The sequence below is a fragment of the Saccopteryx leptura genome, chromosome 13 (genome assembly GCF_036850995.1).
Source record: "Saccopteryx leptura isolate mSacLep1 chromosome 13, mSacLep1_pri_phased_curated, whole genome shotgun sequence".
NCBI classification, from domain to species: Eukaryota; Metazoa; Chordata; class Mammalia; order Chiroptera; family Emballonuridae; genus Saccopteryx; species Saccopteryx leptura.
The window spans coordinates 55,570,579-55,592,064 of NC_089515.1; the positions used below are offsets into that span (position 1 = coordinate 55,570,579).

At 49.7% G+C, this 21,486-nt stretch overlaps 2 protein-coding genes, 1 long non-coding RNA gene and 1 other non-coding gene across 8 annotated transcripts in view; all 4 read right to left on the bottom strand.

Annotated features, from left to right (window-relative positions):
- Positions 1 to 21,486, bottom strand: part of LOC136385017 (uncharacterized) — a 120,083-nt gene that overhangs the window by 17,152 nt on the left and 81,445 nt on the right. Inside the window, exons 1-2 of one of the 2 annotated variants that reach the window (XR_010747677.1) lie at positions 3,093 to 3,218; positions 1,761 to 1,835 (exon numbers count right to left, since the gene is read on the bottom strand). The exons of the other annotated variant lie outside the window; for it this stretch is intronic. This is a non-coding gene — a long non-coding RNA (uncharacterized lncRNA). Of the gene's footprint in view, positions 1 to 1,760; positions 1,836 to 3,092; positions 3,219 to 21,486 lie in introns of those variants that run through there. 2 annotated transcript variants of the gene reach the window in all.
- On the bottom strand, positions 64 to 137 carry LOC136385190 (small nucleolar RNA SNORD107). Its single transcript, XR_010747789.1, has one exon. It is a non-coding gene; the product is annotated as a small nucleolar RNA SNORD107 (small nucleolar RNA).
- SNRPN (small nuclear ribonucleoprotein polypeptide N) lies at positions 4,085 to 12,750 on the bottom strand. Of its 3 annotated transcripts, XM_066355757.1 has the most exons (8): positions 12,731 to 12,750; positions 7,363 to 7,419; positions 6,241 to 6,392; positions 5,775 to 5,886; positions 5,318 to 5,470; positions 4,828 to 4,966; positions 4,348 to 4,473; positions 4,085 to 4,248 (listed from the first exon to the last, which is right to left on the bottom strand). In XM_066355757.1, exons 2-8 carry the CDS (start codon positions 7,363 to 7,365, stop codon positions 4,211 to 4,213), a joined length of 723 nt encoding a protein of 240 aa, XP_066211854.1. In that variant the 5' UTR covers positions 7,366 to 7,419; positions 12,731 to 12,750; the 3' UTR covers positions 4,085 to 4,210. The 3 variants fall into 3 exon arrangements, with proteins under 3 accessions (XP_066211854.1, XP_066211853.1, XP_066211852.1); XM_066355756.1 differs by lacking the exons at positions 7,363 to 7,419; positions 12,731 to 12,750 and adding an exon at positions 7,102 to 7,335; XM_066355755.1 differs by lacking the exons at positions 7,363 to 7,419; positions 12,731 to 12,750 and adding an exon at positions 6,775 to 7,090.
- Positions 11,974 to 20,207, bottom strand: SNURF (SNRPN upstream open reading frame). Of its 2 annotated transcripts, none has more exons than XM_066355759.1 (3): positions 20,059 to 20,207; positions 14,473 to 14,568; positions 11,974 to 12,883 (listed from the first exon to the last, which is right to left on the bottom strand). In XM_066355759.1, the coding sequence occupies exons 1-3, from the start codon at positions 20,070 to 20,072 to the stop codon at positions 12,781 to 12,783; spliced, it is 213 nt and encodes a 70-aa protein (XP_066211856.1). In that variant the 5' UTR covers positions 20,073 to 20,207; the 3' UTR covers positions 11,974 to 12,780. The 2 variants fall into 2 exon arrangements, with proteins under 2 accessions (XP_066211856.1, XP_066211855.1); XM_066355758.1 differs by lacking the exon at positions 20,059 to 20,207 and adding an exon at positions 19,258 to 19,457.

The window sequence follows — 21,486 nt, forward strand, 5'->3', positions numbered from 1 at the left end:
CGTGTGAAACTCACTCTCTGCGGAGTCGTGTTTCCTGTCCTGTCTCGGGAGGCAGGCTGGCTGGGTCTCAATGACATTTTAAAGCTCATGAACCTCAAATCACAACGTTCAGACAAGGTCCTGTGTCATCGTGAACCCAGTCAATGTCTCTGTAATGCACGCTCCGTCCTCTTCTAAAAGGTCCTCTGACCCGGGGTGCCCCTTGTCCGTGTCTCCTGTGTGCAGTGAGGACGTGTTCAGCTTGCGTGCCACAGTATTGGCAGTCAGAGGGCTCAAGTGGCCAAATCCCTCGTCTTTTCACCGTTAGCTATGTGGTGAAAAAGGTTGTAGAGCCCAATAACACGCCTGGCTTTATTATATTTAATACAACTGAAATGCTGAGCATTATTAAGTATTGCCAGTCCAAAGAGAACTGCATAGAATTAAGATTGGAATAGAGCCTGACCAAGCAGTGGTGCAGTGGGAAAAGCGTTGAACTGGGATGCGGAAGACCCAGGTTTGAAACCAGAGATCACCAGCTTTAGCGCCGGCTCGTCTGGTTTGGGGCTCACCAGCTTGACCTCAAGGTCGCTGGCTTGAGCAAGGGGTCACGGGCACTGCTGTAGCCCCACCCTGTCAAAGCACGTATTAGAAAGCAATCAATAATCTAAGGTGCCCCTTGGAAGAACTGATGCTTCTCATCTCTCCATTCCTGTCTGTCCCTATCTATTCCTATCACAAAAAAAACCCAACAACAAAAGGTTAGAATAGAACCTGTCAATCTACTCTAATCTGAGGAACCAGTTTCTGAAAAAATTTCATGATGATTTCCCCTTGTGCCAAGGTTGCAGGTTTGATTCCCACCCAGGGAACAAAGGAGAAGCAACCAACGAATGCACAATGAACGGGGACAACCCAGGAGAAATGAGTTAATGCTTCTCTCTCCCTCTCAGCCCCCCAACTCCCGAAGTGGGGTCATCGGGAAATGTGGGTACAAGGGGATGACTCTGGATCATAAAATATGATTCTAGATGTAGATACTGGATCCAGCTCATCTTTGAGTACATGATTTATGGGTGTGGACACTCAGCAGTTTAAAACCCAGACTCCCCAAAAATGTAGCTAGTCACGCTTAGGTCACTCCAGGACATTAAATCTGTGGAGGCTTCAGTCCCTCACATAAAATGCAACTCATGATGCCATTTTGTCCCTCCTCATCCATGGATAGAAAACATGGTTTGCAACCTGAGGTGGTTTCAATCTGTGGACTGAGAAACGTGGGAGGTACAGAAAGCTGACTGAATTTATGGAAAAAACCCATCTGCTACGTAGACCTGTGCGTTTCAAAAAATGCTGTTCAAGAGTCAACTATACTTGAAATTTTCTGACTACATTGACTGACTTTTCCCTAAACCTAGATAACCAAATGCCATTCATCAATTCTGTATGTATGAAGCTGGAAGAAGCTGGAAGAGCAGTGTCAGAACTCGGGAGATGTGGCATGATGATACTGCGAAGCACTACTGAGTTAATGCAAGCAGGGCCCTTCATCACAATGTCAGTACACTAAAGCCCAAATTCCAACAATAACTTTAAAGTTTAGATTAAGGTCGCATCGCTATTATACTTTAGGATTCTATTTGAAACTATTCTGTCAAGCTAAACCACTGTGAATGTCTCCAGCCCAGTAGACAATGTGTGTAAAATGGAATCACAGTTCATATGACCAGTAAAACTGGGAAGCTATTGCTCAATGGTGTTTTCTTTGAACTTACACTCACTTGAATAAAGGAGGTTGAAGAGACACCAGGAATTTACTGCTATGTTGGTGTGTCCCCAAAGAAAGCTGCTCAGACCTGTAACAAAACCAATAGTTACCTTACAACCTCCCCCCATGCAATCATGTGACACCTGTGTCACAATGTCATCCAGAACATCTTTCAAATTGAATACAATATAGACCATCCATCGGCAGGACTCGCTGTGGTGGTCTGACAGTGACTGCCACCTCTCTCAGGTATGTTACAACAGTCTTTCTTCAAATGCACCGCGTGCCTGACCAGGCGGTGGAGAAGTGGACATGGACAGAGTATCAACTGGGATTCAGAGGACCCAGGTCTGAAAACCCCAGGTCTCTGGCTTGGACCTGGGACCCTAGAGAGTAGCCCAAAGGTCTCTGGATTGAGCAAGAGGTCAGGGGCTTGAAGCCCAAGGGGTTGCTGGCTTGAGAACAGGAGTCACCTAATTAGACATGGGGTCATAGACAATCCCAAAAGGTCCTGGCCTGAAGCCCAAGTGGTCACTGGTTCTGCTGTAGTCCCCCACCCCCAGTCAAGGCACATGAGAGAAGCTATCAATGAACTACTAAGGTGCCAAAATGAAGAACTCATGCTTCTCATCTCTCCTTACTGTGAGACAGTCTGTCCCTCCCAATCTCACTATATGTTTACTACTCAGAACTATGAGGGGATATTTCACATACATGTATCTCCTGCATGATCACGAATACTGAACCCTATGGGCCAGCCAAGCCTGGAGATCTGTGTGAGGACAACTGCTTCCCCTTCCAAAATGGGGAAATCAGCCAATTATTTGAAAGTCGTGCAGACAGCAGACACCACTGAGACAGGGATGTCCACACTCTCTCTCGTGTTTCACCCACTCCATACAGCAGACCTGTTTTATCCCATCTTTTAGACCAGGAGGAGTCAACCTTTTTATACCTAGTGCCCACATTTGTATCTGTTACTAGTAAAATTTTCTAACCGCCCACCGGTTCCACAGTAATGGTGATTTATAAAGTAGGGAAGTAACTTTACTTTATAAAACTTATATAAAGCAAAGTTACAGCAAGTTGAACTATATAATAATAATTTACAAGTACTTTATGTTGAATTTTCGCTAAGTTTGGCAGAATAAATCTTTATAAAACAACTTACTATAGTTAAATCTTTTTATTTATACTTTGGTTACTCTGCTACCGCCCATCATGAAAACTGCAATGTCCACTAGTGGGCGGTAGGGACCAGGCTGACCACCACTAGGGGGCGGTAGGGACCAGGTTGACCAGTGTTTTAGACCAAGGAAGGCCTGGCTCTTTTCAAGTTCCTTACCTGTCAGTGACCATAAATCAACAGCAATTCGCATTATGTCAAAGGTCCATCATCCTTGGGAGATGCTGACTTGAAAGGCCATCATTTAAAAGATGAAAAGAATGAACAATGTACACAAACCCCTGCTGGGAAATAGAAATCGACAGTCTCACTGGTCTCCTGTTGTTAAGGCGTTCCTCTCTCCCAGTGCCCCTTCTACTCCAAATCCTTCCCCAGTTAAAACCTTGTCCTGGAAGCTGCTTCTGCCCCTTCACGCCCAGTGTCAGGACTCCATTACCCACCAGTCAGCACCTGCCTATCATTCCAGTCCTCTTACCAATTTCATTTTTAAATTTTCAACTGGAAGGGACTGCTGAGCCCTCTGAACACTAATACGTCACAAAGACCCATCCACTGGACTCGGAGCACCAGCCGGATCTCCGTGTTCGGGCTTAAGCAACACAACTTCTCTTCAGCATGACCTCCCTGGAGGCCCAATGCCTAGACCCTGCCAGTAACAAAGGTGTGGAAGGCGACACCCACCTGCCAGGACGTGGTCCTGCCTCCAGGACGGCGCCATGCGCTGACCACCCGAGCCGAGCACTGCCCGGCGGGTCCCTGGTCTGGAACTGCTGAGACCCTGATGTCCTACTCCACGTGTTCCGAGTCTGTGCCCGTGTCCTCGTGCTTGTGGCCCCTGCAGGTGTCTGTGGCACAGGGACGTTCAGGTGGCAATAGGAGTCAGTCTGACCTCTGAACCCCCAGGAGGGGGTGGTTAAGAATCTCCTCATGTATGAAGATTATTACACCCAACACCAATCAGTGCACAGCGTGGAGATTTATGAAACTTCCAGGATTATCATGACCATTCTTAGTACTCAGTACTAGAAACTCGGTTACCTGAGCTGCCGCCTGGACTGAACCCTCCTCCCTCAGGACAAGGAAACCCCAGTGGTCCTCACTCTGACTCGACACAATCAGCAGAAGGCAAAGAAACCACCATGGCACCTGGCTGGTTCACCGGTGTACGTGTTTATTAGCGAACAGTAAGCAGGGTGGCGGAGGGATCGGGAGCTTAGACACTAAACACAGTTCCACAAGGACACACTGCAGGGACAGGACTGAGGACCTAGGTGGTCCTAGGACCTCGCTGGACGCATTCCCGGGGGGGGCAGACCTGGAACGAGAAGCAGAACCCGGGAGGGGTGTCGCGTGTCAGGGGGCAGTGAGGTCTCCGGGCACCGGCACCAACCGAGCTCGGGTGACAGGAACTCACCTCGGATCCCCGGAGGTGGCGGCCTCATTCCTGGGGGTGGCACGCCTATGGGGGTCCCTCGCGTGGGGGGAAGCCCAATCGGCGGTCCCATGGGTGGTCTCATGCCAGGGGGCGGGGCCATGATGCCTGAGGGGGGGGAGTGGGAAACAAGGCCTCACAGGAGGGTGCAGAGCTAATGCTGAGACCTGAGGAGAAAGCAGTCCCAGACACCAAGCAGCTTTACCCAAGTCTCCTTGACCTCTAACCACGGAAGCCAGGTGCAACTCCCCACATCCAGACCTTCTCACTGGAAAGCCAGCACCCCTGGGGGGCAGAGGCTCAGTCCAGCCCTCGTCAGGCAGCTGCCAGTCTTAACTCCTGTACCTTCTGAAGAGTACTGGCTGCCCTCACGTGAAGATGCTACAAAACCCTTCCACTGACCACACAGCTACATACAGAAGTACCAAACTTGCTAGGTCCCCCGGTTCCCAGGTTCCTTACCTGGAGGGGGGGTGGCCCGGCCCACCGGCGTGGGGGGAGTGCCCCGCCCTGCCGGGTACTGCGTGGGGGCCCCTGCGATGCTGGCAGTGGCTGCCACAGCGGCTGCCGCGACACTGCCCCGTCCCTGGGGCGTCATCACCTGAGGGGTGTGGCCGGAGACAGCAGGTCACCAACATGCACCCTCACCTCACTCAGAGAATCAAGGTTTGTGGAAAGATCCGTGGCCCATTAACTACCCTACTCACAAAAAACTAGGGTGTGTTTCAAAATAAATAGGAAGCAATAAAAAAAGCTTTTTTAAAATTCAACATCAGAAAAACAAACAAGTCAAAGAAAACTGATTATCCAAATGAGATGCAAACCAACTTCCCACCTGTCCCTAGGTCCCCCCCTACAGTGTCATGTGAGTTACAAGGAAGGGTACACCGGTCCCCTAAGGCTTGGGTTCTGGCCAGGGGCCTCCAAGTAAGATACAACTTCGTCTGCTCACCTGTTGGGAGGGTCCCCCAACCCCTCGAACAGGGCCTGCCAGCCCGGCAGGTGCCTGTGGAATGGGAACCCCGGCCGGGACTCCTCTCCCCGCAGCCCTGCTGACCCCAGGGCCTCCGGCGGCTCCTGCCAGGGGGACGCGGGCAATGCCCGTCTGCAACCAGAAACAAGAGAGCTTGTCACCCACCTTGTATCCATCTGCAGAGGAAGTGGACCAGTGCCCCGTGGAGTCCCTACAGGTCCTGTCACAGGACCCTACTGAGACAACATGTGGGCGACTCCCACTCGACCAGTGCCCAGAAAGTGGAATCGTGCACCCCCCGGTCTTCACCAGGCCAGCACTGACAGGAGATGGGGGCACCCGGGACCTCCCTCTTCTGGGCCTGCACTGTGCGAACCCAGCACACACTCCACCCCTGCAGGGTCACACAGTCCCTCCTGCGGTCCATCACCCTTACGTCTTTGGGGGGCGGCCCCTCCACTGTCATGGACACCAGGTTCTCCCCGCGCAGCAGCACCAGGCCCAGCACGCGCTTCTCCTCCCGCTCCGGCTGCTTGGCGTTCTTTGGCCTGGGGACAAGTGGAGGTCAGGTCGAGGTCAGGGGGGTTGACGGACTGGGGACAAGTGGAGGTCAGGGGGTTGATGGAGTCAGGGTTCCCCAGCTCCCTGACATCTGTGTGTGTGGGGGGGTGGGCACCCAGTATCTAGATTTTCCCTCCACAAAAAGGTCCCTGTGAAACCGCTCTAAACTCTGTAACCAAGGTCATCTGATAAAACGTTCAGACGAATACAGACCTGCAAGGTCATGGGTGCCCAGGCGCTGACACCTAAGACACTGTGCCCCCCCCATGCCCTCCAGCAGCCCGCTGACCCCAGCACGCGGTCCTGAGCCTCCCGTGTCCCCACTCCCCACGCGGCCTCACTTGATCTTCCGGAACTCGTCGCAGTCGCACAGGATCAGGTTCATGTGCTTGTCGAAAGCCTTGAAGGTGCCGATGAAGATGCGTCCGTCCTGCAGGATGCAGCGCATGCGGTAGTCGATGTGCTGCAGCATCTTGCTGCTCTTGCCCACAGTCTGCGAGGGGAGGGGACAGGGAGGGACAGTCACGTGCTGCTCTGTGGGTGCTCCTCCCTCCCCCCTCTCCAATGTGCCTGCAGTGCTCCCCAGACCCTGGCTCCATGTGGGACCCTGCCTGGCTTCTCTGCACTGGGACCCTGTCCTGGGCTTCTCCAATCATCCTTGCCATGACTTCCCGGTTGTCATCCCCAATCTCTCTCTCAAGGACACTTGAATCTGTGTCCTTGCCACCCTGCCCAATGGTAGGAATTCCACTCCATCAAAACCTTGGCTGACTCCTGTCAAACCCACACAGACCTGATTCTTTTAGTTCCCCAATAGCCTGTCCCTCATGGCATGAATCAGCCTTCCTCAATCTCTTTTTGTCCCCCTTGGTCACCTTTACACAGTCTATGCGAGGGGCCCACTCCACTGAGATCTCAGCGAGCAGACAGACATGCTTTGCCTCTACATCCATACTGTGGGCCGTGTCTAGAACAACCCTCCAGTGAAAAACCTAGGTTTCCTTCTCCAGCTTCCAGGAACCAGTTTGCACTGCTCTGCGGACACCCTTCCTGCTTCCTGTTAGAACAGGTTCCTAGCTTACCTCATCTTGAGCAGAATCGCAGGCTGGGGTCAGAGTGCTGTAGTTCAGACCCCTTTCTCTGGTGCTGCTCAAACCCTCGACCTCCACAAGGGCTTTGTCTGCCACCAAAGTGTCCCTCACCTGCAGCTTGTCCCTCAGCAATGGCATAGGTATTCCTTCACGCTGAAGTTGGACTTAAGACATTTCCCCAACCATTTCCTCCACTGTGACCTGACTGCTTCGCCCCAGCTGCTGATTCGCAGGGGACCACGCCCTCTCCAGACTGACTCCCATCTCTGCAGCAGTCCCTCTGCTCTGGTCATACTCCGGCCATGCTCCGGCCGGCCCTGCTACCCCTGCCCGCCCTCTTCTCCACCCAGGCCAGGTGGGGATAAATCTTACCATTTTTGTGGCTGCTTGGATCCAATGTCCACAGTACTGGTCCGGGATCGGTAAGACCTAAGGGAGGGCTACAAAGGGTGACCCAGGTTCTGCTACAAACAAGGCAAGCTGGGGCTGAGGCACAGGCAGTGGGTGGAGCCTGTGGAGAAAGCAGGGTCTCGCTGCACCCTGTCTCCGCGAAGGGGAGACCACGGACCCTCAGCACTAGACCCTTCAGCCCGAGCGCACCCTATGTTCACGCTTCTCTCCCCTTCACTCCAAGCAGGCACCCAGGGTTGATGATCTTTTATTTATACATGATATATAAAATTCTATTAGCTGTGTGTTCTCTTAAGGTGCCCAATACATTGTCATTTTTATACTTGACAATGTGACGACCACCTAAACCAACTAATGAAGCATTCACCCGTCTCTCTGCAAACTTATTAACTATCGACTGCACCCCTGAACTGAGTTTTCCCATGAACCCTGACATGTTTCAGCAACAAGCTTCCTTTCTCATTCCCAGTGTTGTCCTTGGAGCAGTACTTCCCTTTCTGGTCCCAAGTTCACACCTCATCCTGTCACGTTCGCCAGTTTGACTGGTATCCTTTCATTTCTTTATCTGAACTTAGCGTGAACTTCTGCTTCTTGGCTCAACCAGCCTCAACCTCCATGTTCCCTTCGCTCCCACTCAATGTTCTCAATGTTAGGCCATCTTTCCTCACCTAGGACTGTATTAGCAAGTCATCACTTAGCCTTCCTTTATAAATTGGGACATACAAATTTTGAATGCTTACAGGGATACACATAGACAAACTTCTTAAAAATGGAAGGAAATGCATTTTAATATCATTTCCTCCATTTTACTAAGGAAAGTTTTATAGTATGAGAACAGAACCTAGCCAAATTAAGCAAGGGTCTCAAACTGCTAATTATGGTCATTCAATATTTAACACAAACGATTATTTCTTTTGAATGAGCATTTGCTTTTCGACATAAAAGTAGGTACCATTAACCAAGGCTGGTAACACATTTCCAGAGACTGTCCTCTGGTGTTTCAGCAGAAATTCACCAACAACCCAGTAGACCGCAAGCTAATACTGAATCAATTTCAGGGTAACATAAATGCAATCACTGAAATGTGGAAATGAAATAGAGAACATCCAAATACTAAAGGATGTGTTGAGGACGGCCACGTGGAACTCTAGGACATGGCAAGAGAAAAGGGCACATTATTCCTGCCACGTGGAACTCTGGGACATAGAGAAAATGGTACAGAAAAAGTAATTATTCTTCATTCTTATTTTTAGAATGTTGGGTTCCCTTTTGATTTAGGGTCTTCACCGATCCATGCAGAAGGATGGTGGCAGAGTTGAGGTATGGGGCTAACTTAGGGGTCCCCAAACTATGGCCCGCGGGCCACATGCAGCCCCCGCCACACTTCTGGAAGGGGCACCTCTTTCATTGGTGGTCAGTAGAGGAGCATAGTTCCCATTGTAATACTGGTCAGTTTGTTGATTGAAATTTACTTGTTCTTTATTTTAAATATTGTATTTGTTCCCGTTTTGTTTTTTTACTTCAAAATAAGATATGTGCAGTGTGCATAGGGATTTTGTTCATAGGTTTTTTTTTATAGTCCGGCCCTCCAACAGTCTGAGGGCCAGTGAACTGGCCCCCTGTGTAAAAAGTTTGGGGACCCCTGGGCTAACTGGAGATTAAAATATTTTTTAAAAAGGCTTTAATTTACCATCAGTTTTCTCATCAGTAAATCTAGCTCACGATGATCATGAAACCCATGTAGAAAGAAACCAACTTTATCTCCAGAGCACAGAACACAATGTGCCTTAGGAAGGCAGACAATGGAGCAATGATAGCACTTGGCAATGAGGTGGCAGTCACATTCAATAACCTTACACCACAGGACATACAGGACAATCAGAGAGCCCATGTCCCTGCTCACATATCCCAGGTTCTGCCACGGACTTTCTCAAACTTTGGAAAAGTGTGGAGGATTTGAGAATGATTAAAACTGCATAACAATGTCATTCTCCAGAAAGTCAAAAGATGACATGGTCAGGTGTGGCCAGAATACATACAACAAATTAGAGATCATCAGGGACTTCACTGTCAACATCAACAGAGCTCAAGTCAAACCTCGTCAAGGAGACCCCTTCATCCAAAAAATGGGACAACAGTTTCAAGAGGAACAAGAGAAAACCGATAGCAAATGGAAAATAATTCATAGAAAAAGCAACGGCAGTTAAAAGCAGTTTTCCTTGTCTGGATCTGTTGTGAATAGTTATGAAGGCCCGGATGAAGCGCCGGTGACCACCTAGCACACGACCCCCACCGGCAGTCTGTGCTGCTAGGAAGCCGGGTAAAGCAGCACTGATGTCGTCGTGCTCACACCTGCAGCACCGGCTCTACCCCAATGCAAGGTGCCAAATACACATAGAATGAACCGTTCCTAACAGGATGAAAAACGTAGGGGGTACCCACCAACAGAAAGAAACGCAAATCCTAGATGGGCTATCATTTGTTCATTATAAATGATAGTGAGGACTATGTAACAAAATGATGAACATCACTGATGTCCACTTCCGTGAATTACACAGAAATTAAACTGGTTGAAAAAGCAAGGTTCAAACTACTGACATTTTGAAAACAAGAAAATGGTTAAAAGCTGAATTTCAAACTCATGCTGTGGTTAAACCTGGGTGTGGAAGGTGCTTGGTGTTTGTTTTCCTGCTTTTTTTTTTGGTATCACTCACATGGGTTTAGGTTTAAATATTGAAAAAGAAAATGGATCAAGGGTTCAAGTCTTTTAATAACTGCCCGCCTAGGCCTGACTGACCTATGGTGGCCCAGTGGATAAAGCATTTATCTAGAATGCTGTTTCCCGGTTCAAATCCCTGGGCTTCTCTGATCAAGCCATGTATAAGAAGCAACTACTATGAGTTGGTGATTCCTTCTAATAAGCTCCATTCTCTCCCCCTCTAAAAATCAAGTAAAATTTTTAGCCTGATCAGGTGGTAGGGCAGTAAGTGGAGCATTAGCCTGGTACAGAGGTGACCCAGGTTTCAATTTTGAGGTTGCTAGATTGAGTCCAAGGTCACCGTTTAGCAAGAGGGGTCCGCCACTCTGCTGAAGCTGCCGGATCAAGGCACACGAGAAACCCATCAATGAACAACTAAGGTGCCAACACTGAAGAACTGATGCTTCTCATCTCTCCCCCTTCCTGTCTGCTCTATTGGTCCCTTGGTCAAAAAATAAAAATAAATTTTCAAAATTACCCGCCTATATATATTCCCAAGTGGACTGTGACTGAGAGGTGACCCGTCCCTTGCTCTTCCCTGTGAGGGTCACTGCGTGGACACCGCAATCCTCTTCTGTCCTGCACAGCCTGCCCTGAGCCTCGGGGTTCAGGGAAACACCGGTCTCCTCAGACATCAGTCGTGTTAGTTTGTGGCCCGACCCCCTGGCTGTCACTGCCAGTGCAGCCGAGACCACGTGCCACCACCAGGCAGTGCTGAGTCACAGCGAGATTTACTCAGAAAAACCAGCCGTGCATGGTCAGAGCTGGTCCACCCTAAGCCTCTGGTGCTGCTCACACACCAGCACTGGACCAGGAGAGGAGATGGCCACACCTTCAGATTACCAGGTGCAGTTTAAATAATATCCTTAGGAACTCCAGAGTCTGTGGCCTGCTCTGTAGAGATCAAAGCACTTCCCTGTTAAAGGGACCCGTGTGCACACTTACTCCTTTAATCGTGTGCTACAGACAATTTCTCTGTCCTATATTCAAGTTCAGGAGTCCCAGAAGAAGGCTGAGATTATGAATTTAGCAGGGGAGGGTTTTTCTTAAACATGTGTCCGCTCTCATGGTAGCTATACTCAGGACTGAGTCGGGGGTAGATAATATTTATAAAAATAGAAATGAAAATCTATGAGAAAACACTTATGCCCACCATACATACCCTCTTAGCTATTATAAAAAGCATGTATTGGCCCTGGCCGGTTGGCTCAGCGGTAGAGCGTCGGCCTAGCGTGCGGAGGACCCGGGTTCGATTCCTGGCCAGGGCACACAGGAGAAGCGCCCATTTGCTTCTCCACCCCTCCGCCGCACTTTCCTCTCTGTCTCTCTCTTCCCCTCCTGCAGCCAAGGCTCCATTGGAGCAAAGATGGCCCGGGCGCTGGGGATGGCTCTGTGGCCTCTGCCCCAGGCGCTAGAGTGGCTCTGGTCGCAATATGGCGACGCCCAGGATGGGCAGAGCATCGCCCCCTGGTGGGCAGAGCGTCGCCCCCTGGTGGGCGTGCCGGGTGGATCCCGGTCGGGCGCATGCGGGAGTCTGTCTGACTGTCTCTCCCCGTTTCCAGCTTCAGAAAAATGAAAAAAAAAAAAAAAAAAAAAAAGAGATATTAAAAAAAAAAAAAAAAAAAAAATAAATAAAAAGCATGTATTACACCTTTCGGAACTGAGTGAGGTCACGCCAATCTTAAAATTAATAAAAAAAAACTGAAAATAAATCAAAGCATTAAATCAGAATAAAAAATGCAAACAGCTTTTTCCTAGGAATGGAAGCCACCAACATAAAAAGACACTGCAAATAAATCTAGAGCACATTGAAAAACCATAGATCATGTCTTTATTACATTTTTCAGCTGAATGAAATACATTGGTGAAAACAAAAAAAGTGAGGAAAAAAAAACCAAAAAGGAATAGTTAGTAACTAAGTACGGGGAAAATAACTTTTAGCTTTTTATTTGCTAATGAATGTGATGTGTACCTATTAATGTAAAGGGCACAAATTAACGTGACCAGTACAGGTCACGCATGGTGTGTGTTTGTGAATGACACTTTCTCAAGGCAATGAAGCCTGATCAGTGTGTATTAATACTTCATTATGCGTACAAATTTTAAAATGCGTCCTATGTTCCTAGTTTTTATTTGTACATCTGAGGAAATGATTTGTTTTACGCACTAATCCCTTGCAGCTATATATTCAAACTATCAGCAGAAAATATCAGACTCTCCCGCATAAAGGGAAGTCTAAGACATTAAATTAGCAGAATTTTCATTTTCACAGCCATTTCTAATGATTTTTCATAAGGCGTTAATTAAGGTTCGAAATTAATATAAATTACGGAAATTACCTAAAAAGCATGCATCACAATGAAATGGAATGCAGACACGTGACAAAAATGTCTGTGGCAAGAGCATTATGGTCCTGCTTATATTTTTTAAGTTTTTAAAAAACTTCCTGCAAAGTCCTTTCAAGGGACAATGAAAATGTTCCTCTAACGTACTTCAATGCGTATGTGGCCTAGGAGCACCCTGCTCCGTGGGGACTCCTGTCTGCCTGGGCTGGTCTGCTGCAGCTCTGACCTGTTTTCTGCACTCGGAGCCAGGAACTTGGGCAATCACCCCACGTGGCTCTAACCACCTCTTGGGCTCTCCGCTACAAAGGCCTGCAGCAGCTCGGCCTGGAAGTCCACCACGGGCACTTGCTGCTGCGATCGCCGTGGGTAGGGCTGGCACCTGTGACAAGAGGACAGACACAGCAGTGAGATGCCGCCACGGCAGAGAGACCCGACATTTAAGAGAGACCCTTACTCAGGGTCAGAGCATGACATCACATCGTGAAGAAACAACAAACCCAGGAAGCAGAGTCTCTGCACACTCGGAGGAACGGAGGTACTCACCTGCTCTGGGGTCCCACCCGAGGAGGAACACCACCAGCTCTCCCTAGAAATGCATGAGCACGCACCCCAGACTTCCTTTCTGAGCTTCTCACCTGGAAAGAGTCCCTCAACCACTAGGGGCGCTGCAGTCCTCCTCCAGGTGAACAGTAAGGCTGTCCCTATGCTCATGACCGCCCCTGTGTCACTACCCGGAAGCAAGTCCCATGCTCCAGGCAGCTTAGTCCAACAGCCCTCTCTTAGCAGGAAATCCCAGACAAAAGCCCTTGAAATATTCTTCTAGATTTGTGATTTGGCAGCAAATCTCGTGCTGCTGATGTCAAGCAGGACAAACCTTAAGTCTGGCCATGCTGATGAGCATTTCTGTACATAGGTCCCTGACACGGAAGTGAGATGGCTGATGTAAACCAGTGGACACTCCCCTGTGGCCGCCAAATTGTTTATAAAGAGACTGCCTTTCTGCATTATTAATACTTGTAATTTTGGCCTGACCAGGCGGTGGCACAGTGGACAGAGCTTTGGACTCGGATGTGGAGGACCCAGGTTCGAGTCCCTGTGGTAGCCAGTTTGAACGCTGGCTCATCTGGTTTGATCAAAGCTCACCAGCTTGGACCCAAGGTCGCTGGCTCAAGCAAGGGGTTACTCAGTCTGCTGTAGCCCCACAGACAAGGCACATATGAGAGCAATCAATGAACTAAGGTGTTGCAATGAAAAACTGATGATTGATGTTTCTCATCTCTCTCCATTGCTATCTGTCTGTCCCTGTCTATCCCTCTCTCTGTCTCTGAAAAAAAAAAACACCACCTTGTAATTCTGAATTATTTGTAACAGAATTTTTTTAAAATATGCTGCCAGCTGTAATTGTCATAATCTTTATGTATGAATACTGAATCTTATTCCTGCCATTAAATCCAATCCTAGATTTTTAATCAAAATCTTCCTTCTCAAAGCCTGTGTGTACAAGTGCTGTGTACATGCATCTATTTCCTAAATTAGGAGGAAGAAAACATGTGAATTTCCATTGTAGGTGGGCAGGGCCCCAGAAATCGAAATGCTGCAGAGAGCAAGCAAGAATTTGTATATTAACAACATACCTTCACTGCTCAGAACATTTTCCAAGCACAGAAAAAAATTAACCCAAATTATAAAAGAGCATCTTACTGTGAATAGTAGTTTGGAAGGACACAGAATTTTATCAAGATAAAACCCTACTCATGTCTGGAAAAATAAAGGCAACACACATTTACTAACATGTTCCTGGACATTAGGACAACCTAGTCACGTTAAGAATGATGCTACCGTTCGTTCTTTCAGTCTTCTGCATCATAGGGACTCCCCTAACTTGAATCAGACTCTTCTCTGTGACCCCCCCTCCATTTTGACGGGGACCTGGACCCTGCGCGGGTCTTCAGCCCAACGGGCACTCACTCTTGGCTGCTCAGGGAGGCTGTCCTCCTGCGCTTGACCTGGACTTCCACCTCCGGGACGTGCTGCTCTGTAGTGCGTCTCAGGTGTAAGCGGTCCCTGCGGCCGAAAGGAAGGGGTGCATCGGGTGAGTACATTTCATCAAGGTCGGGAAATAATACGTAGTAAGTACTTCCCCCAAAAGGTTAAATGTGGAGCTCTACAGAATACGAGGGAGTTCTGATTAAAAGGTTCCATCATCTCTGTAATCATATCAATGCTATGTCCACAAAACAGGAAAGAGGTAAATGAATACATTATCCGCACATCTTAAACCCAAACAGCCAAGTTCTATCCTAAATCCACTTTTTCCCATTAGTAAACCTAGGGAGAAGAGGAAGCAAACATGAAACAGCCTTCTTACACATGCATATAAATCAATCCATCTATCTAGACAGACATCCTATTCAAAATGAAGTTCCCCTGGAACAATAGCTAGGTGGGTTGGAAAAAACCTGACTTGAAATGCTGTTTTATTAAAACAGGTCCTTCTGTACAGATGAGTCTGATCAAGCCCCTGCGCGCCACGCCCGCCAGCACCCGCGCAGGCGCACTCTGGTGGGCGCAGAGCGAGGCAGCAGGAGACAAAGGGCTGCGCGCGCCGCCGCCATCTTCTCGCCGAGCAGCAGCGCAGTCACAAAATGGCGGCGCCACACCCTCCCCGGCTCCAGGGGCTGCAGGCGCCATTTTTGAGCTGGAACAAAAGACCCTCTCACCAGCGCCCCGGGGGAAGGTGGTTTTAAAAAGGCAAGAAGAGAGCTGACCCTGGGGGGGGTGGGGGGGGACGACTAAGTTCCCTGCGGCCTCCACTGTCTTTTTTCTTTTAGATTTTCATGTTCTGTGCCAGGCACAGAAAAGATAGCCTTGTAATAACCCCTCCCCCCAAAGTGCCAGATTGCTTCAAAAATACATAATCACGCGCTTCATCAACAAGCAAGAGCAGAGATCGTTTTAAAGATCACGTTTGCACATCACACCTATAAGGTTTTTTGCATGATGCAAGTCCACACTTTTTTAAATTACGCAAGGGTCCCATCCCACCATTTCAGATGGATACCTAAAGGCAGGTTAAACGCATTATCTAAATGTCACCCCAAGTTGCGAACAAAAGGCCTGTTTCCAAGATGATTGCGTGGATGTGGGAGGGGACAATCAGAATGGGAGAAAACATTTTTTAATGAAGCTGGAAAAGCTCGTGTCCTGAGTGTGTCGAGCGCTCGACAACTCAGTATTAAAACCACAAAATTCAAGGACTTGCAAAAAACTGGGACGTTTATTTCCAGCTACAGCAAAAAAAAAAAAAAAAAAGTGCTCGGGTTCCTTTTGGGGAGAAAGGCAGATCAAAGACCCATCAGAGCAAATGCCTTCACACCTCGGTGCTGAGAAGGAAGTGGAGAAAGGGCTACTGGAAGTGGAAAGTCATGCGGCCTCGGGTACTTCCCTAATCCTGTTCACTGTGGCCAATGCCACTGCTAGACGGAATGCAGTAAAATGTGCCTAGCAACATTTTCCACAATAGCCAAAAAGTGGATATAAGCCCCCAAATCCATCAACTGTTGAATAAACAAAATCCAGCGGGGTAGGTGTATATATATCCATACAGTGAAATGTTCTTTAGCCATTAAAGATGGTCAAAAATAGGTTTACCAGCTTTTAGGCAGGTAATACAAAAATATATTGCGGTGCATGTAATTCACCACTGTAAACCTACTTTTGCTAATCAAATGTGTATATATACACTAATATACAACAAGGATTCTCATGGACCTCTGCTGAATATTAATAGCTGATTGACTCATCCTAGCATAAATGAGAACACTCCATGTTCAAAAAATTACTTAGTTTCTTCTCTTTTCCTATTTTTAGAGTTTGCTCATATGCAAAGGTCTGAGTTTAACTGAGCAGAGTACAGAATTTATTCTCTATTACCTAAAATTTATTTTTAAAAGCAACAAGCAAAACCATCTATTTTGAATATATTGAAGTATGTTCTCTATACACATCGTGCATTTGTTATATAGACAAACTATTTTTACGCAACCATCACTCCTGAAAATGAGGCATTTAAGGGGGGGGGAATGTTATATATGTACACGTTAAGACTTTATAAAATTGAAAACCCAGTCTTGTAAGAGCAAAAACGCAGTGATAGCATTTCACCATGGTTTCTCCTCCTTGTTTCATTCATGTTTTACCCAATACTTAACATCCTTTAGATGCTTGAAAAACATTAATGAAATTCAAGTACTTAAAAAACCTAAATAATGAATCATTAAAAATAAAAGCAAAAAAGTCAACGTGAACGATCCCAGCCTGCACTGCCCTGCCCATTCTGTTGTTCCACAAGAAAAGGCGCGCAGGCTCGCACCAGACAAAGAACTTCCTCCGCCCCTCCCTCCTCCTCCCCACCCTCTTCTTCTAGAAGATTCCCGAAGCTGCCCGCCATCAACCCCCTCCCCTCCTCCGGCTCCCTAGTCTGGAGACAAAATGGCCTCTACACAAAGCCCTCCCACACATTCAAGGCATACTCCTCCAGCCCTGCTTCCTGCAAGAAATTTTTCTTACAATAATTTTTTTTTAGTTATGCAGCAATGTTCTTTGTCAGCATGAAGAATCTCCCCCGCTTTGGAGTCCTTGGATGGAAGTCCTGTGCAAAGTAAATTATTTAAACATCCGTGCATCCTGACACGCAGATAAAGGGAGAGGAGAAAGGGAGGAATGCAGAGGCAGTGACCATATATGGCAAAAATATTTCTGCAAAGATGTCACGAGGCAGGATAAGGGGAAGCAAGATAATACAAAATAAACTGAATAAACCAGGTTATTTTTTTACCTTAGAAAGCAACATTAAAGCCCCCCCAATAACCTAAGGAAGGGCTCGCTCACTCACCCCCGCCCCATCTGCCCAAAGCCCTCACATTCTTGCCCCCCGAGGGGGGGTCCCGCCAGGCGGGGACTCGGAGCATCCTTGCAAGGCTGCAAAATGGCGGCTGCGATTGTCTTCCAAGGACCACGTGGGTACAAGAGACTCCATCATGGAAATTTCGGGAGTCCCTTTCCCTCAACCAGGCACAAAAACATGCAAATCTTAAGAATCTGGAAAACCTTATATCAACAGATTCTGGCCTCCTGTTGTCTCTTAAACTACTTGAAATTAAAACAATTCCAGAGCAAAACTCTCCGAGATCTGGGTTTACGTTTTTGTAATTACAATCCAAGCCTGCACAATCCGAGTGTAAAACGGGCAAGAAAACAAGGAAAGCACATCGAAATCCTTCAGAGAACAATTCTGAACAATGCGCGCCATTAACTTGCCCCCCCCATCAATAAGTAAAGTAAAATTCAGAACGAGAACGATTCTTTTGTTATCCTTCTTAACCAATTTTCACAGTGACTCCAAGTTGAAAAACGATAAAATCTAAAGCATCGATTCAAAATTGCAATTCAGGAAATCCAAAGTACAACCTGGCTTGTAACCACCTCTACTTTTCCGATTCGTCCCGGGGCTAGTTCTTGATGCCTGGCCCCGATTCAATAAAACCGGTCTATTAAGATGACATCATGGCTAGAATATTCGAAGATGAACAGCACCGTCTCCAGGACTACAAGGCTACAGAATACAAAGACCTGGAGGGTGGTGCTCCAAGGAGAGGTTCCCCGAATCCCCTTTCTATACAAAGAACAATAACTCGGATTCAACCAGCAAACCAATGTCGACTTAAGAAAATGAATTTCCATTCTTCCGCACCCGAGATGGAGGCTAACTGCGCCATACCGCCTCCTTCTGCCTTTCTCGGTCTCGCAGGGACCCCCACCTGTCCTTTCCAGGTGCCGTGCAAGCTGGCACCGCATGGAAGTCACCCCACCCCCCAACACACAAAAGACAAAAGCGGCTGGCTTACCGCCTTCTGCACTCCGCTGCTGCACTGGGGAGGGGGGGACCGCACCGCACAGGCTAAGGCCCCGCGCGTCCTCCCTCCACCTTCCGCCTCCCATCCCTGCAGCCTGGCAGCGACGAGACCACCACAGCCCAGCAGTTCAAGGGAGTGGCCGCCAGCGCGGCAAGCAGCGACTGCGCACACTCCCCGCCCCGCCCGTGGCCGTCTGCGCCTGCGCGCCGCTCAGCCCGAGCCCGCCGCCCAGCCCGTGGCCGTCTGCGCCTGCGCGCTGCTCAGCCCGAGCCCGCCGCCCAGCCCGTGGCCGTCTGCGCCTGCGCGCCGCTCAGCCCGAGCCCGCAGCCCCGGCAGAGGAGGGGCAGAGGAGGGGGCGTTCATGGCGCGCCCCTCCCCCACTGCGGCAAGGGCAGGGGCGGCGCCTCACGTTTCTGCAGCGGCGGCCATCTTGGCAGAGCCGCACAAAGACCACAACGGGGAACTGGCATTGGACCCCCCCCCACGGGCTGCGCCAAGCCCGTCTTCCAACACCATGTCCCCACCGCGTGGGCAGGGGACGCTCCGCAGTGTCGCATCTCCCCGAACCCAGCCAGCACACTCTGGAGACCCAACGAGCCAACCGTTCACACCAAGTCACTAACCTCGCACTGCTCTGGCACAAAGCGGGGGGTACAAGGGAGCCCCAGCAAAGGACAGGGACGTTCCTGCAGCCGTCCACACTGCAGAGGACGGTGCACGACCTCACCACCGCGGCATACCAGATGGGGGACCCTCGCTCCCCGCTGATGTTATGGCCGCAGGCGTGACCCGCGATACCGCCACCCCCGCAAGCTGGAGCCCCATCACCGTAGCGCACCCTCGCATCGCTCCGCGCCCGCAGAATCCGTGCCTCTCGGGCTCCTTCGCCGCACCGCCGCCGCCTCCACCTCCCGGCATCTCCGTCGCAGCGGGCCACCTCGCCACACCCTCCTCCCACTGCCTCTGCGGTCCTCCTGGTGGTTAGCCGCCTACCCTCCCTTTTTCTACCTTCAGGGTGGGCGCCACGTCACCGCGGGGCCTCCGCGGCAGCCACACCCCAGCCAGCACAGCCATTGTGCACGCCCCGCCCCCGCCCCCTCTCGCCACCGCAGACCCCACCCCCTCCCCCAACACCGCCCCCTCTCGCCACCGCGGACCCCACCCCTCCCAACCCCCTTCCGCCCAGGGTCTGGCTCCCGCCACCGCCCCCTCCACTCACACCCTATTCCCGCTACTGCGCCCCGACACCCGTCTCCTCCCGAATCCCGCTTCTGCTAACGACCCCCGCTCCACCCCCTCCCGCCACTGCCCCTACTCTGCTGGGGCCCCCCTCCCAGCCCGCCAGGCCCAGCACGGCCATAGCAGGGCATCCCTCCCCCACCACCATGGCTCGGGTCTCAAGGACAAAGGGCCACTGGGAAAGCACGCGGCCGGAGGCAGCAGGCTGCGAGCAGTGCGGTCTTAGGGCACCGTCCGTCGATGCGCACCCAAGCCCCGCGCTGCCCAACATGTTCCCCCCCCAGGCGGCTTTCCAGAAGCTGGGTCTATTCAGTCCCAGATTTCCCGTAGGGACCAGGTTCTGCCACCGTGCACGACGGCACAGAAGGCGGCTGTCCCCTCGGCATGCCGCACAGCTGACCTGGCCCGCTCCATGGCGCCACTGGCCGCTGCTCAGACCACGACGTCAAGCATCTCCGGTGGCTGCTCAGCTCTGCGCGGGACTGGCCGCTGCAGCGCCAACTCATCTCCCCAGTGCTGTCTGCGCATGACCCGCACCCCGCACCCCGCATCCCCGCGCGCCTCTGGCCCCCGCCGCGCATGCGCGGCAACTTGCCGCAGTGGCACAGTCCTGCCGCAGTGTGGGGCCAGCGCCCTTCCCGCCCGGAACAACGAAGGGTTGGCGTCTAGCGGGTCCCCCAAGGCCCTGGCCCCTTCAGAGGGGAACTGCAGAGACTGCCACAGACCCCCCGGGTTCATGGGGCACGAAATCATTCTTGCTTCCCAACAAACGTTGGAGAGAACAGTCCGGGTTCACAATCACTCCATCCTGTCTCTCTAGAGGGGGGGGGGCTTCCAGAGCTGCTGGTTTGGGGAGTGGGGTGTTAACCACATGGAAAACCGCAATCGATGCAAATAGGCTAACTACACCAAGTCCCGTCTAGCAGGAAACCTAACTAAAAAAATCCTGCATTGATTCACGTTTGAGGAGATCAGCCCCCCTTTTCTTATTTCTGACTTTTTCTTTTTCTTTGTAAATTGTGAATGCTATAGTGCCAAGGCAAGTAATGTCATTAAACTCTCAAATACAGAGTAACCAGAATTCAATAGATACATTTGGCTATTTATTTCTTGTAAAAAAACAAACAGCGAAATAAACTAAGATTCCTACGACATAAAAGAAATCCTTAACTTGTATACGTTTAAATTGTTACCAATCAAAAATGGTATCTGGAAGGGGGCGGGGGGGGGGGAATAGCACTTGGATACATGGGGTAGGAGTCATTGCATTTTTCCCCCCTAAAAACGTCTTCTACAGATGTCAGGGACACGGATTAACTCCAAAATCTCTGCATCTGTATAACCTGGGCAAAGACAAAGCCGAGAAAGGGAAACCAACCTACCTACGCCGGTATCTGCATAGTATTTTACATATCTTTGCCCTTGTCTCAGTTGTCTGTGGCAGAGAACTGAGGGGGAGGTGGATTATTGCAGATGGAATGGCTCACATATCATCCCCCCACCCTCCAAGCTATGCCTCAGTTAACAAAGATCTTATATTCAAGCAAAGGTGACCAGATATCAACTCAGACTTCTGTCGCAATAAAACGTTGGAAACTATGTAATGTGCCTCAATGGACAACGATCGGGTTAAATAAGTATGTAAACAAACAAAATGTAATATGGCCGACTGAACTGTGAGGCTGTGCTGTATGAATTATCAATGTTTCACGGTTTTTGATGGAAAAAAATGGCAATGTTTCAAACTTCATTCTTCCATATGTATGGGAAGTAACACATGAAGGAGTTGAGAACAGGCCACCCACCCAAACAAACCACTCCTGGCATA

What these genes read in the sequence shown, in the direction of transcription:
- SNRPN (XM_066355755.1), bottom strand. Translation starts at nt 6,852, where the DNA reads ATGGATGTAGAGGCAAAGCATGTCTGTCTGCTCGCTGAGATCTCAGTG. An exon ending in AGGGGCCGCCCCCCAAAGAC is followed by an intron (nt 5,471 to 5,774) that starts GTAAGGGTGATG and finishes TTCTGGTTGCAG; the next exon opens with ACGGGCATTGCCCGCGTCCC. An exon ending in TTGGGGGACCCTCCCAACAG is followed by an intron (nt 4,967 to 5,317) that starts GTGAGCAGACGA and finishes CACACCCCTCAG; the next exon opens with GTGATGACGCCCCAGGGACG.
- SNURF (XM_066355758.1), bottom strand. Translation starts at nt 19,337, where the DNA reads ATGCCGGGAGGTGGAGGCGGCGGCGGTGCGGCGAAGGAGCCCGAGAGG. An exon ending in GGGCGCGGAGCGATGCGAGG is followed by an intron (nt 14,569 to 19,257) that starts GTGCGCTACGGT and finishes TTTCGGCCGCAG; the next exon opens with GGACCGCTTACACCTGAGAC. An exon ending in GCCTCCCTGAGCAGCCAAGA is followed by an intron (nt 12,884 to 14,472) that starts GTGAGTGCCCGT and finishes CTCTTGTCACAG; the next exon opens with GTGCCAGCCCTACCCACGGC.